At 38.7% G+C, this 13,579-nt stretch overlaps 1 protein-coding gene across 2 annotated transcripts in view; it reads right to left on the minus strand.

Annotated features, from left to right (window-relative positions):
* The window catches only part of SRGAP1 (SLIT-ROBO Rho GTPase activating protein 1), a 263,498-nt gene that overhangs the window by 104,830 nt on the left and 145,089 nt on the right, over positions 1-13,579 (minus strand). For both annotated transcript variants that reach the window (XM_030548849.1, XM_030548848.1), the window contains exon 4: positions 1,751-1,813. In XM_030548849.1, coding sequence (XP_030404709.1) covers positions 1,751-1,813 — 63 coding nt within the window. The remainder of the gene's footprint in view (positions 1-1,750; positions 1,814-13,579) is intronic.

The following is a 13,579-nucleotide window of genomic DNA, read 5'->3' on the forward strand; positions in this document are numbered from 1 at the left end:
TCACTCAGAAAAACAAATTTGGTTACAATTTGCAGGAGATAATGCTGCCCACTTCTTGTTTACAATGTCATCTGAAAGTGAGGACAGGCGTTCAAATGGCACTATTTTAGCTGGCGTCAAGGTATTTATGTGCCAGATGCCCTAAAGATTCATATGTCCCTTCATGCTTCAACCACTGTTCCAGGGGAAATACGTCGAAGCTGATGATGGGTTCTGTTTGATAATGATCCAAAGTACAGCGGACTGACATGTTCATTTTCATCACCTGAGGCAGATGCCATCAGCAGAAGGTTGATTTTCTTTTTAGGTGGTTTGGATTCTACAGTTTCCACATCGGAGTGTTGCTCTTTTAAGACTTCTGAAAATATGCTCCACATCTTGCTCCTCTCAGATTTTGGAGAGCACTTCAAATTCTTAAACCTTGAGTCGAGTGCTGTAGTTATTTTTAGAAATCTCACTCTGGTACCTTTTTTGAATTCTGTCAAATCTGCTGTGAAAGTGTTCTTAAAATGAACGTGTGCTGGGTCATCATCCGAGACTGCTATAACATGAAATATATGGCAGAATGGAGGTAAAACAGAACAGGAGACATACGTAGTTCAGTCACAAATTTAATGAACACATTTTTTTAAGGAGCGTCATCTGCATGGAAGCACGTCCTCTGGCCAAAGAATGAAGGGGCATACATATGTTTAGAATATCTGGCATGTAAATACTTTACAAGGCCAGCTACAAAAGTGCCATGCGAATGCCTGTTCTCACTTTCAGGTGACACTGTAAATAAGAAGCAGGCAACATTATCTCCCTTAAACGTAAACAAACTTGTTTGTCTTAGTGATTGGCTGAACAAGAAGTAGGACTGAGTGGACTTGTAGGCTGTGAAGTTTTACATTGTTTTATTTTTGAATGCAGTTATGTAACAAAAAAAATCTAAATTTGTAAATTAAACTTTCATGATAAAGAGATTGCACCACAGTACTTGTGTTAGGTGAATTGAAAAATACTATTTTTTTTGTTTTTTACAGTATAAATATTTGTAATAAAAAAGTGAGCACTCTACAGTTTGTATTGTGTTGTAACTGAAATCAACATATTTGAAAATATAGAAAATATCCAAAATATTTAAATAAGTGGTATTCTACTATTGTTTAACATTGCACAATTAATTGAGATTAATTTTTTAAATCGCTTGACAGCTTTACTTAAAACAAAACCCACGCTTTAAACAATAATATTGTGACAGAATTCAATATTCATTAGAAGCCATGGCATAGTGGTATGACTTCAGTAGGACTACTTGATGCTTACAATATAAGTGTTTCCAGGATCAATGCTTAAAAAAGTTATGAATGATTGAGAAATGCTATAATGAGCATGTAAGACAGAACATTTCAGCTGATAAATAAGGTGTGCACTGAACTAAGCATATTTACCTAGTTCAGGAAATGTATAAAGCTCAGCTAAACACATTGAGAGGAAAAACAACTGGTTGGACATTGCCTGGACAAACATACTGTGCTAATTCTATTGGTACGAGTTGCTATAAGAGGTGCTGGAACAATTTTTATAGTGCGGGTGCTCCTGATGAAAACCATGTATTTAGTGTTTGTTATTATTACTTTATACAAAGGGATGCAGCACCACTCCTAATTTCAGAACCAATGGGTGCCATCTAAAGGGACACTTACAGTGTGCAGAAATCGATTTGTACGAATAATTCTTGCAACAGAAGCTAACTAAATGTGCTTACCGTATAAAGCTCATTTAGAACTTTCATTAAATCTTCATGAAGCTGGAATGCAATCTCTTTGCCCTGTAATTAAAAAGAAATTATTACAAAGAGGCACTTAAATCTCCACAGAAATTTGCATTCATCATTCATTCATATTTGAAAGCTAGCACAATAGAGATACAGAATTCCAGTACGCTAAAAATTAATGATCCAATGATATAGAGACGGACAACAGCTGGAGAGAAATTTTCTAATAGGAGATCGAGAAGTGATTTAAGAGTGTGATTCCCATGAAGTATCAGGAAATTAGATGTCAACACAAAGGCTAAAGTTTAGGATTAATGTTATAATGCTTTTTAAAAATTGTATACCGTTTTACAACTGTTATGATACACATATAAAATAAACCACTTGGAACAAAACATTCTAGGATATTCTATCCATTTCCATCACGGGTGTAGCCTTTGTTTCTCAGTACATACAACTATTGCTTTTATCTATATATTTATTCAAGCAGTAATTGTAGTTCCTCTTTGAAACAGATAATCAGCTGCATAAATTTCCCACAGAACAGAGAGCTGAAACAGCTTTAACTTTTCTGCACTGAGTCTTTGCATTCATTATGACCCAAAAAGGAGAAATACTTGGCACTGGTTAGTGAAGAAAGCAAGTATGTCAAAACAGGAGAGTTTAACTGGAGCCTCATTCAAATAAATTCCTTTGTTATTTGTCCATGTAACAGTTCAGTAGACGAAAACTGTGGCAACTGTGCAAGAGTTGCAGGCAATTGTACAGCAGTCTTTGGAAAGCAACTATGTAAAAGATTCATAGACTCTGGCAAACTGCCTATGTAATATTTTTCCTTTAGTGCTTATCATCATAGCACCTAGCTAAACTACAGTGTGGGATTTCAACACATTTTTGCTTTTTGTGAGTAAACTGATGACCAACACTTAGCCTAAAAATCAAATGAAAACCAATCTCATAATAGACTGAGGTTTTTAGCTGTGAACAGCACTATATTCTTATATGTAAAATGAAGGAAAATCACCTGCGGCGTACCAACTCACATCCAGAGCTACTGGCATACTGAAATATCAGTGAAACACCTGTGGGAATAACTGTACTTGAACACACATTTTAAACTACACCCAAATTCCCCAAAGAGCCAGAGGATACATGCCATCAAGTATACTTTCCAAGAAAATGAAACAAACAAAATTACTGGAACAAACATTTTTCATTTGCTTCCCCTCCCCACGCCATCCCCATGTTTAAAAGCAGTATCACACCTTACCATCATTTTTCAATTTTTATTAGCAGCCTTAAAGCAAGATGATTTTTGATAATTTTCTGGGAGCTTGAAAGATGGAAAAGGGTTAGCAAGATTCATGTTGCGTAAGACAATCAGCTTTGGTAACTAAGGCATAACGAAATCCAGTTCCACATCTAGACAGCAATTCTGAAGCTCTGGAATACAGATACACCACAATCTCTCTCATTCTTTATGCTTTTGAAAGTTTGGCATATTTTAATATCAAATCTCTCCTTCAAGTAGGTTCTTCCATTTGAAAATCTAGCAAACAAAGCTTGCTATTTCAATGTCTTTGCAAAATCCAGACTAATGCATTTTATGTTATGATAACTAAAGAGCAAGTACTACAAGCTACATAGTTTATAGTACACCACATAAAAATACATGATGTACTGCAACATATTGTAAATCATTAGTTTGAAACACAGTAAAAGCTTTCTAAAAAATTCTAAACTACTTTCATTGCTTTGTTTGGCACATTCCCTCTGAAAGTTAACAATCCTGCTTTATAGTAGCCCAGAGTGATTATGATGCAGCTTGCCTATCACTTCACAGAACTCAGACCTTTTTTCCTTCAGGTAACCTTTTATATGGAACTAAATATGATCGGCCTGTGTTAAAAATATTTTTTGCAGACCAAGATATTTAAACAACATGGTAGTAGCCAGACTATAAAGCAGGACTTGAGGTTGGAAACAAATCCATGGAGAAACCCTGAGGCAAGGTCAATTCCCAACCCCTACTCAATAAATCCATATTTTTCAGTCACCATTACTGCCTGAATACCAATCAAAACCCAAAGTAATGTTGACTCTAAAGCAGTGTTTCTTAATCTGGCAGGTAAGTGTCCAGACTAGTTTCAGGGGTGTATTGAAGGGAAGGAAGGGGCAAAGAGAAAGCAACCCAATACAACATGCTCACTGCAAACACTGTTGCAGTTAAAGTATCTGGTAGCTCTTTGAAAACCACGTGCCTTTCCTACTGCTCTTCTGTTGGGCCTTAAAGCAAATAGCCATGGGATATGTTCCTGTGACAGGAAGCAGTTCCCTGGCTCAAACTTCTCCTCTGCTCCTGCAGTTCTCAGCATAGCCACAAATTCACAAGTAGCTCAGCTCCATAGAACTACCAATGACCACTCCCTGGCATGACCCTCTCTCCACTCCCAAGCAGCACATAGATTTTGGATGAATGGGGCTCAGGGGTGGATAGAGGGAAGTCCACTGGGGAGATGGAGCTTTAAAAGTTGCAAGCTAAAATTATAAAACAGAAGGTAAAAAAGAGAAACAAAAACAAAACACACCAAGATGAGCAGGAAAAGAATAGACTGAGGACAGCAGAGACACAGAGAATGGCGAGAAAAAAGGACAGAGAGTAGCAATTGTGAAGAGTAACGGATAGAGGGGGATACAGAATATGGCAACCATTCCACCAATTCATCACAAGAGGGACCTGGGCAGACAGAGGTTGGAAACTGCTCAAAGCAGAGTGAACCTTGTAATGGTGCTGATGTGCAATGTATTTCTGACTTAGCCATTGTAATTGTGGGGGGAAGAGGGAAGAAATAAGTGAAGGGATTTTGTTAACCCCTAGCTCCTAGCAGTCCAATGGACTAATTCTCAAGAACTAATGCATTTTGCATTAGTATTTAACATCAGGAAAAACTGGCTCAAGGGGCCAGTAACAAGGCTTTTAGTGTGTAATATATATTGTGTGTGTGCCTCAGATGTGAAGTGCATTTCTTTTCAGTTATTAACAGCTCCCTCCTCATGTTCAGTCATGCTACTTATTCTCCTCTCCTGCAGTACTTTAGTGTGCTTTAATGTTACCTTCTTCTGGGAGTTTATCCTCAGCAAAGCCAAATTACAGTATGCAAAATACAGGACACCTTTTCCTGGAGCTAAGTCAGTATTTCTTACCAGTCTCTCAAGGTCCTAAAAACAAGTTGTGAGAAGCCTTGGTCTTCGCTAAAGCCTCAAGAAATCTACTGAGGTGTAACCCTCATTGTGCTTAAATTTTTCAAGATATAACGGATCCAACAACTTTAGAGAAAAGCAAAGACCACAGGCCTTAATACAACCTCATAAGAATGGATTAAATAGTGGTCTTCTTGTGTTTAATTGGTTTAGTAAAAGATTTGTTTATAATTTAAGTCAGACCTAATCCAGTTTCAAAGTATATGGATTGTCTTCAAATGGTGTTACTCTATGTCACAAAAAATGTACCCCCCCATATATTTATTGTTCCTAATTTAATGGGTACAGTAAATATTATGTATCCAGAAAATGCACAAATTAGTGCCCTGCACCTGTAAATCACTGGGACTACTCACATGCTTCTAGTTAAACACAGGCATACATATATGCAAGATGTACTACCTGACATAGGGGAGGTGGGAATTGTTTTTGGGGAAACAAAGTCTAACACCTAATGTCTAAAACTGCAAGAGGAAAAATTATTGCCAACAAATTTTGAAACCCAAACAATACATGTGTTGCTCTCTCTAATGACATTTGCATCAAACACTACACAGCACTGGCAAATATGCATAATGATAGCATATCAAGATTTCATTAGATTTATTGTTTGCGTTTCATACACCTAACATTTTACTACACACTAACGGCTGGCTCCCACTGACTCAGCGCAAGTATTTCCAGCAGTTTCAATCGGAGCAGCACTGAACCCTAAATTATTATTTGACTGGTTTTCATTTCAATTTTATAGTTCATTATGCTGAATTTTTCCTGGAATGCTGTAACATCTATGTTTGGGACATATTATTTTACCATCAGTTACAGCATTCAGTGACACTATTCATGGAATATTTCTCTGAAATGATTCAGCTTGTTACTCTCAGAAAAAGTCATACATAAGCAGTCTTAAAAATATACCATCAACTGTAGTGACTCTCTATAGACAGATAGCTAAACCAAAGTAAAATTGGCCGAGATCTACCAGTTTGCAGTGATTAATCGCTTATCCAGCCTTTAATTGTTAAATGTAATTCCTTTAAATCTTAATGAGAAGAAAATGATGCAGAGATTCTCTCTATATCCTGTGTTTTTATAATTTTCAACTAGAGCTGGCAGGTAGTCATATTTCCAGTTAATTACAAGATTATGGAATTTAAATATCTATTGTACTTCACTTCCCAACCTCTTTTACTGTAAACACTGGAGATATGTTCATCTCAGCTCATTATGGTTTCTGTCCACAGAAATTAAGTTTTTATAAATTACAAATACACAAATCTGGTTAAAGATTTTGTGTATATGTATTAATGCAGTTGCTTATTAACACAGCAATGGCCAGTATCATTGTATAAATGTTCTGTGAGCTACTCTTCACATGTGTTGGTTTTTGTTATTCCTTTATTGTTCAGTTGAAGCACATCTGCCTGGCAAGATCTGCAAGAACACAGCATTTTAATAGGTTTGAGCTCTGCTGTTTGAGTTTGTCTTATGGTGGTGTTCATTTTGCACATAAAATTGCAATCTGCATTGCTTTTATATGCTGGCAACTAAAAGGCAGAAAAGCTTAAGCGCTAAATTGGACTAATGCAGACTGCCCTAGGGCAAGGAACTCTGGGCTACCAGAGTCCATTGCTCTGGGGCAGCCCAACCACGTGGACTGTCCTGCGACTAGGGATCCCAGAGCTTCCAGAATCCCAGGCCAGCTGTCTTCCTGTGCTGTCGGACTCCTGTAGCTTGGTGAGCCAGCTGGCTCAGGAGGCTGGGGGTCTTAGCCTCAGGACAGTCCACACAGTAGGGCTGCCATGGAGCTGCAGATCCCAACTAGCCTGGCAGCTGCTGACTGAAGTTGATTCTTATCAGTCTCAGCCAGCAGCTGCCAGGACCAAGGGAGCATACTTCCTTCCGGAAACACCATATGACAATGTTTTCCAAACACCTTTTTTTAAATTTCTAGTTCATGGGAAATTTTTGTAAAATTGGTTGATCTTGTTCCAAATTAGAACACAAATTTCACCATATTGAAATTCTCAATGAACCAGAAAACCCAAGTTTCAGCCAGCGCTACACCTAATTCCAACGTTTTTCCTATTTTACAAAATGGTGATACAATTAGTTCAGGGTTCATCCAGCACACCGAACATCAATTATGAATTAGTGGCAGCCAACTTTATAAAGGGCACCCTCACTTCCACATGCAGACAGACTGTAGGGAAATGGCAGCCATCTTGCTGGCTTCAGATCTGTTCCCCTTTTCAACAAGTCAAATTCTGGGTCCCTGGGGATGTGCCAGTTGGAAGTAGAAATTGATGGAGTCTGGCATTCTCTTTTATGCAATCTTGTTTATTTACAAGAATGTACAAAGTCCTGTTTCTCCAAATGCATGAGAAACCAAGAACAAAAGGAGTAGTTTGTTAGCTTAGAGCCCCAAGCCCGTTCAGCCAAAAAACTCAGAAGTTCTCTCTCTTTTTCCATGGTCAAATTGTACTCAAGCTGTGCTTGGCTTTTTTTGCTATTCACTCTTGCCCTGCCCCTCTAGCTGAGCTGTCTGTTCCCAGTTTGTGTGCGTCTCCCACCTCCCCTCCCACACTTGGTCACAGTACCTTGTGGAACCCTCTGCCCACCTGGTGCTAGTTTCTGGGCAGATTCCATTAGGTTTTAGGTGTTTTATGTGTGTCCCCTCTAAGCATTTTCTTCAACTATCTTCAGTGAAGGGCATGTTCACAAATCAGGGTGAATATGGTTTTAGTTCAATCCATAACAGGTTTTCACCCAGCTCATACAGACCCATTGACAGTAAAAAGACGATAGTGGCCATTTTGAAGAAGGTAAAATTCAGGAGTTGGCAGTCTTTCATCTGACATGATTGCAGTTTTCAGGTATCTAAAAGGGTGTCATCAGGAGGAGGGAGAAAACTTGTTCACCTTAGCCTCCAATGATAGAACAAGAAGCAATGGGCTTAAATTGCATCAAGGGAGATTTAGGTTGGACATTAGGAAAAAGTTCCTAACTGTTAGGGTACTTAAACACTGGAATAGATTGCCTAGGGAAGTTGTGGAATCTCCATCTCTGGAGATATTTAAGAGTAGGTTAGATAAATGTCTATTAGGGATGGTCTAGACAGTATTTGGTCCTGCCATGAGGGCAGGGGACTGGACTCGATGACCTCTCGAGGTCCCCTCCAGTCCTAGAGTCTACGAGTCTATGTTTTCATGAGACAGGTAAACAACACCTCCCAAAACTACTAGAGTCATGATCAAATAGTGAGAGTTGGAAATACTGAATTAGACTAAACTAACCGAATTTTGACCCTGAAAACCTACACAGGGAAAAAAAGGAGATCAGTTTCATAATCAGGACTTACTACTTTTGGAACAGGATATCTCCTCTCCCACAAGTAAGTCCCCCCATAGAAATGTGCGAATATGTTTATTGATGCTTGATCATCTCTTGACTTTACAAGTATCATTTCCAGAGTTTCCTCTTGAAATATTTCCTTATGTTGTATTTTTCAGGCATTTCGGGTCTTGAGGCTTTTTAAAGAGGTCTCCTGAATTTCCCTTCCCTTCTTCCTTCCGAGAAAGAACTAAGTACAGAAAAAAAAATGCTGCTTTTGACCTCACTGTTGAGAAAAAGTGGGAGAAACATACAAGATGATACCAGACAAAAAAAAGATAATCTGCAGTTGAATCAGTTCCTGAAAATAACAGTCTGAGAAAAAAAATGATGTCAGTGTGCCTGGAAGACACTGCACTTCCCATAATACACATTATGGGACACAATTATTCTAGTAACCATTACTGTTTTGTCTTAGGGGAAAGCTGCAGCAGAATCTCCACTAATAAATTAAGGCTGTGTGTATACTTAAAAAGCTACAGTGGCACAGCTGTGGCCCTATAGCACTGTATTTCCAGTAGAGACAAGGAAGTGTCAGTACCATTGTATGAGGCACTGGTGAGATCTCATCTGGAATAGTGTGCGCAATTCTGGTCTCCCCTACTTAAGAAAGATGAATTCAGATGGGAAGAAGTGCAGAGAAGGGCTACTAGAATGATCTGAGGAATGGAAAACCTATCTTATGAGAAAAGAAAGAGGTTGGCTTGTTAGGTATAACTAAAAGAAGACTGAAGAGAGATATGGTTGCTCCCTCTAAATACATCAGAGAAATAAAAACAAGGCGGAGAGAGGAGTTAGTTAAATTAAGCACCAATCTGGACCCAAGAATAAATGGATATAAATTGGCCATCAACAAGTTTAGGTTTGAAATTAGGTGAAGATTTCTAACCATCAGAGGTGTGAAGTTCTGGAACAGTCTTCCAAGGGGAGCAGCGGGGGCAAAAATCTAACTGGTTTCAAGACTGAGCTTGATACGTTTTTGGAAGGAATGGTATGATGGGACTGCCTACAATGGCATATGGCCAATTGGCGAATGCCAGTAGCAAAAATCCCCAACGACTTGACACAGGCTATTAGAAGGGGCAGGCTCTGAGTTATCACAGAGAATTCTTTCCTAGGGATCTGCATGGTGGGTGTTGCCCACATGCTCAGGGTCTAGCTGACTGCTATATTTTAGGCTGGGAAGGAATTTTCCCCTGGGTCAGATTGGCAGAGACCCTGGGGGGTTTTCACCTTCCTCCACAGCATGGGGCCTGGGTCACGTGTAGGTTTAAACTAGTGTAAATGATGGATTCTCTGTAACTTGACGTCTTTAAATCATGATTTGAGGACTTCGGTAACTCAGCCGGAGGTTATGAATCTATTTCAGGAGTGGGTGGATGGCCTGCAACGTGCAGAAGGTCAGATTAGATGATCACAATGATCCCTTCTGACCTTAAAGTCTGAGCACTTCAGTGTAGATATTCGCTACAACAAAAGAAGGGGTTCTCCCATTGCTATAGGTAATCCACCTCCCTAAGAGGCATTAGCTAGGTCAAGAAGAATTCTTCTTTTGACCTAGTGCTGTCTACACCAGGGGTTAGGTTATCTTAACTACGTCTCTCAGGGGTGTGAAAAATCCACACCCCTGAGAGATGCAGCTATAGAAATGTAACGTTTCAGTGTATACCAGCTCTAAGACTGAATAAGGAGGGTGGCAAACCTCTGTGGAGAAGATTTAAATTAAATGTTCTTGTGTATTAAATCTAGATATAGGATAAGCAAGACTCTCTGGGCCCAGGGCTTCTAACATTAAAGGCCTGAGTTCTTATCTTTTGTTATGGATGGATTCTTCTCTCCTGTTGCTTCAACAGCTCAGTGTTCAGCTAGTATTGACTTGATTTCTAGGTGTATTTGTTTTTATAGCTTCTCATATGGCACCTCCACATTAGTACACTTCAGGTAGACTGTCATTGCGGCCTGGAGACTTGCCCATGGACAGCTGCTTGATGTCTCTTGTTATGAAAGAAGAATATAAAGCTTAAGCAATCAAGGAAAGACCTCCAGGGCATGACATTCTCTGCTGAAAAAAATAGTTCTGTTCCTTTCACAAGGATTATTTGTTCAAGTTCAAACACAGGCTATCTCCATATGATCCTGATTAGTACCGTTTATCATCTCATTATACCAAACAAATATGCAACATACCATAAGCTATGTACACAATTGAACATTTCCAAGCCATATATATTGGTTAAAGCTCCTCAGGAGTTTTCCATCTTTTACTTCTCTTGATTTGTTTCTTTCTGTTCTCTAGGACTGTCCTAATTTTCCTCTTGACAAAGAAGTGAGGCTTATGGGCCCAAAGACTTCAAGTAATATGCTCTTGTAATTTTGGGCACAAAATGCTATAACTGGGTATCTCTATAAAAGCAGCAAAGATTCCTGTGGCACCTTATAGATTAATAGACGTATTGGAGCATGAGCTTTCATGGGTGAATACCCACTTCGTCGGATGCATGTGAGTATCTCTACAGCATTTAAACTGAAAGATTATAATTAATAAGGTAAAACCTCCTGGAGCTTTCTATGATCTAAAAGGACATTACAATCATGTAACTGTCTGATATTGATGCTGAAAAAAGAATAGATGTCAGTGTACCTTAAGCACTAATTGGAGCCTACCTGCTTAGAAACAAGACACACAAACCAATGGCTGCAGCCTAGACAGAGAAGGCTTTGAAATCAAGGAGCCAGACCAAGGCCCAGAGACAGATTAAGCTAATTATTCCAGCTCTCTTTTTCTATAGGTTTTTTTTTTTTATGTTTGTCAGTGTCACAGAATTAATTGTGCAACTGTGGTAAAAGCATGAATAAAAGGAGGACTTACTTTAATTAAACTGGGAAAAGATTATATGCTTATTTTCAGTCTCCCTTACCAAATAAACACATCTGAGGATTTAACAGGAAAATAAGCTGTATTAAGAGTAAACTAAAAGCTAAAGTGGTTGGATCCTCTAATGGTGTCGCTAGAATAGATATGGGGACAGAGAAGGCAACGAGGCAGGCCAGTTCTCACTTACACACAGACCCCCAACCTGAAGCAGATACTCACCAGCAACTACACACCACATCACAGAAACATTAACCCAGGAACCAATCCCTGTAACAAATCTTGTTGCCTACTCTGTCCCCATATCTACTCTAGCGACACCATCAGAGGACCCAACCACATCAGCCACACCATCAGGGACTTATTCACCTGCACATCTACCAATGTGATATATGCCATCATGTGCCAGCGATGCCCTTCTGTCATGTACATTGGCCAAACTGGACAGTCTCTACGTAAAAGAACAAATGGACACAAATTGGACATCAGGAATAACAACATACAAAAGCCAGTAGGAGAACACTTTAATCTCCCTGGACATTCTATAACAGACTTAAAAGTAGCCATACTTGAACAAAAAAACTCCAAAAACAGACTTCAAAGAGAAACTGCAGAACGAAAATTCATTTGAAAATTTAACACCATTAATGTAGGCTTGAACAGGGACTGGGAGTGTCTGGCTCACTACAAAAGCAATTTTTCCTCTCCTGGCACTGACATCTCCTCATCAATTATTGGGAGTGGACTACATCCACCCTGATGATTGAATTGCCCCTGTCAACACTGGTTCTCCACTTGGTAGGTAACTCCGTTCTCTTCATGTGTCAGTGTAATAATGCCTGCCTCTGTAATTTTCACTCCATGCATCTGAAGAAGTGGGTTTTTTACCCTTGAAAGCTTATGCCCAAATAAATCTGTTAGTCTTTAAGGTTCTACTGGACACCTCATTGCTTTTGTGGATACAGACTAACATGGCTGCTCCCTGATATTTGTATAATACAAATTATTTAGTTAAAGCATGGCCTGTTATCAAGATATATCTTTAAATATGCAGTCTAATTGCTGTGTTTCCTTGTATTACAAGCCAGACAAGGTGGGTGAGGTAATATCTTTTATTGGACCAACTTCTGTTGGTGAGAGAGCCAAACTTTCGAGCCACACAGAGCTCTTCAAGTCTGGAAAAGGTACTACAAATTGGTCCAATAAAAGACATTACTTCACTCACCTTATCTCTCTATCTATCTAATATCCTGGGACCGACATGGCTACAACTACATGATATACTTTTATTTTAAGAAAGAAGTGCCTCCTATCCAGGGAAGACTTGTGGTTTATATTGCAGAACAAAAAGTCTGTCCCACAGATATTGATTGATATCAGCAATTTCATTTTGGAACTATTGTGTTCATCTTCTGGTGTTCTTTCTACTCAACTTGCGCACTTTAGTTATACGATAAGTATCAAACTACTAGGGAAGACTAAGGACACATCAAAAGATTAATAAATGAAGAATTTCTGAGCAAATAAGAAAAAAATTAGTTCAATATGGAGTTTACTTGTGGCTGCAAGGAGAACAGTATACAAGGAGAGGGTGGTTGTTTTGCTTGAAAGGTAATGAAGAGAGGCAGGAAAGCCCAGTGAGTATGATGAATCAGCATAATTTTCTATAATAAAAGAGGTAGTCAAAGTATTTTAAAACTAGGTCAGGGTTAATGATTTATGGACCATTCAGCATCCAAAAATACACCCTGATTTCAGAGGGATATCTCAATTATACACTAAAATGAATGCTTTGTAATACTCATTTCCCCTGTCATTTTTTGTCATCCTCAAAATTGCAACACAGAAGCTGGTGATAGGATGTTTAAATAATCAAGGTGATTGCTACAAGCCAGCAGTAATCTTTTCAGCAAAAACTACTGCTTAAGTAGACTTGATTCACAGGCAGTTAATTTAATTTTTAGACATAGCAAGTAAACACTAAAATCTTCAAATTATTTAGCAGCAGAACTTGTCTGTAAATGTTTCTGAAAAAGAAAAATATTAAATGATAAAGGTCAGGTCTGCATTATAAGTTTTGCTCCTGTGGCAACGTCAATTAGGGGTGTGATTTTTGGCAACGTTTCTATGCTCGCAAAAGCCCTAGTACAGATGCACTTATATTGGCAGGTATAAGCTGAGTTTGCTCTAGGAGCATTTTAGTGTAGATTAGGCTCCAGTGTTAGCTTCAGATGTCAATATTTATGAAAAGCTCAGAAATTTCCTCTTATGAAATTTGAGTCTTAATTCTTTAA

Source organism: Gopherus evgoodei, chromosome 1 (genome assembly GCF_007399415.2).
Source record: "Gopherus evgoodei ecotype Sinaloan lineage chromosome 1, rGopEvg1_v1.p, whole genome shotgun sequence".
Taxonomy (NCBI): Eukaryota; Metazoa; Chordata; order Testudines; family Testudinidae; genus Gopherus; species Gopherus evgoodei.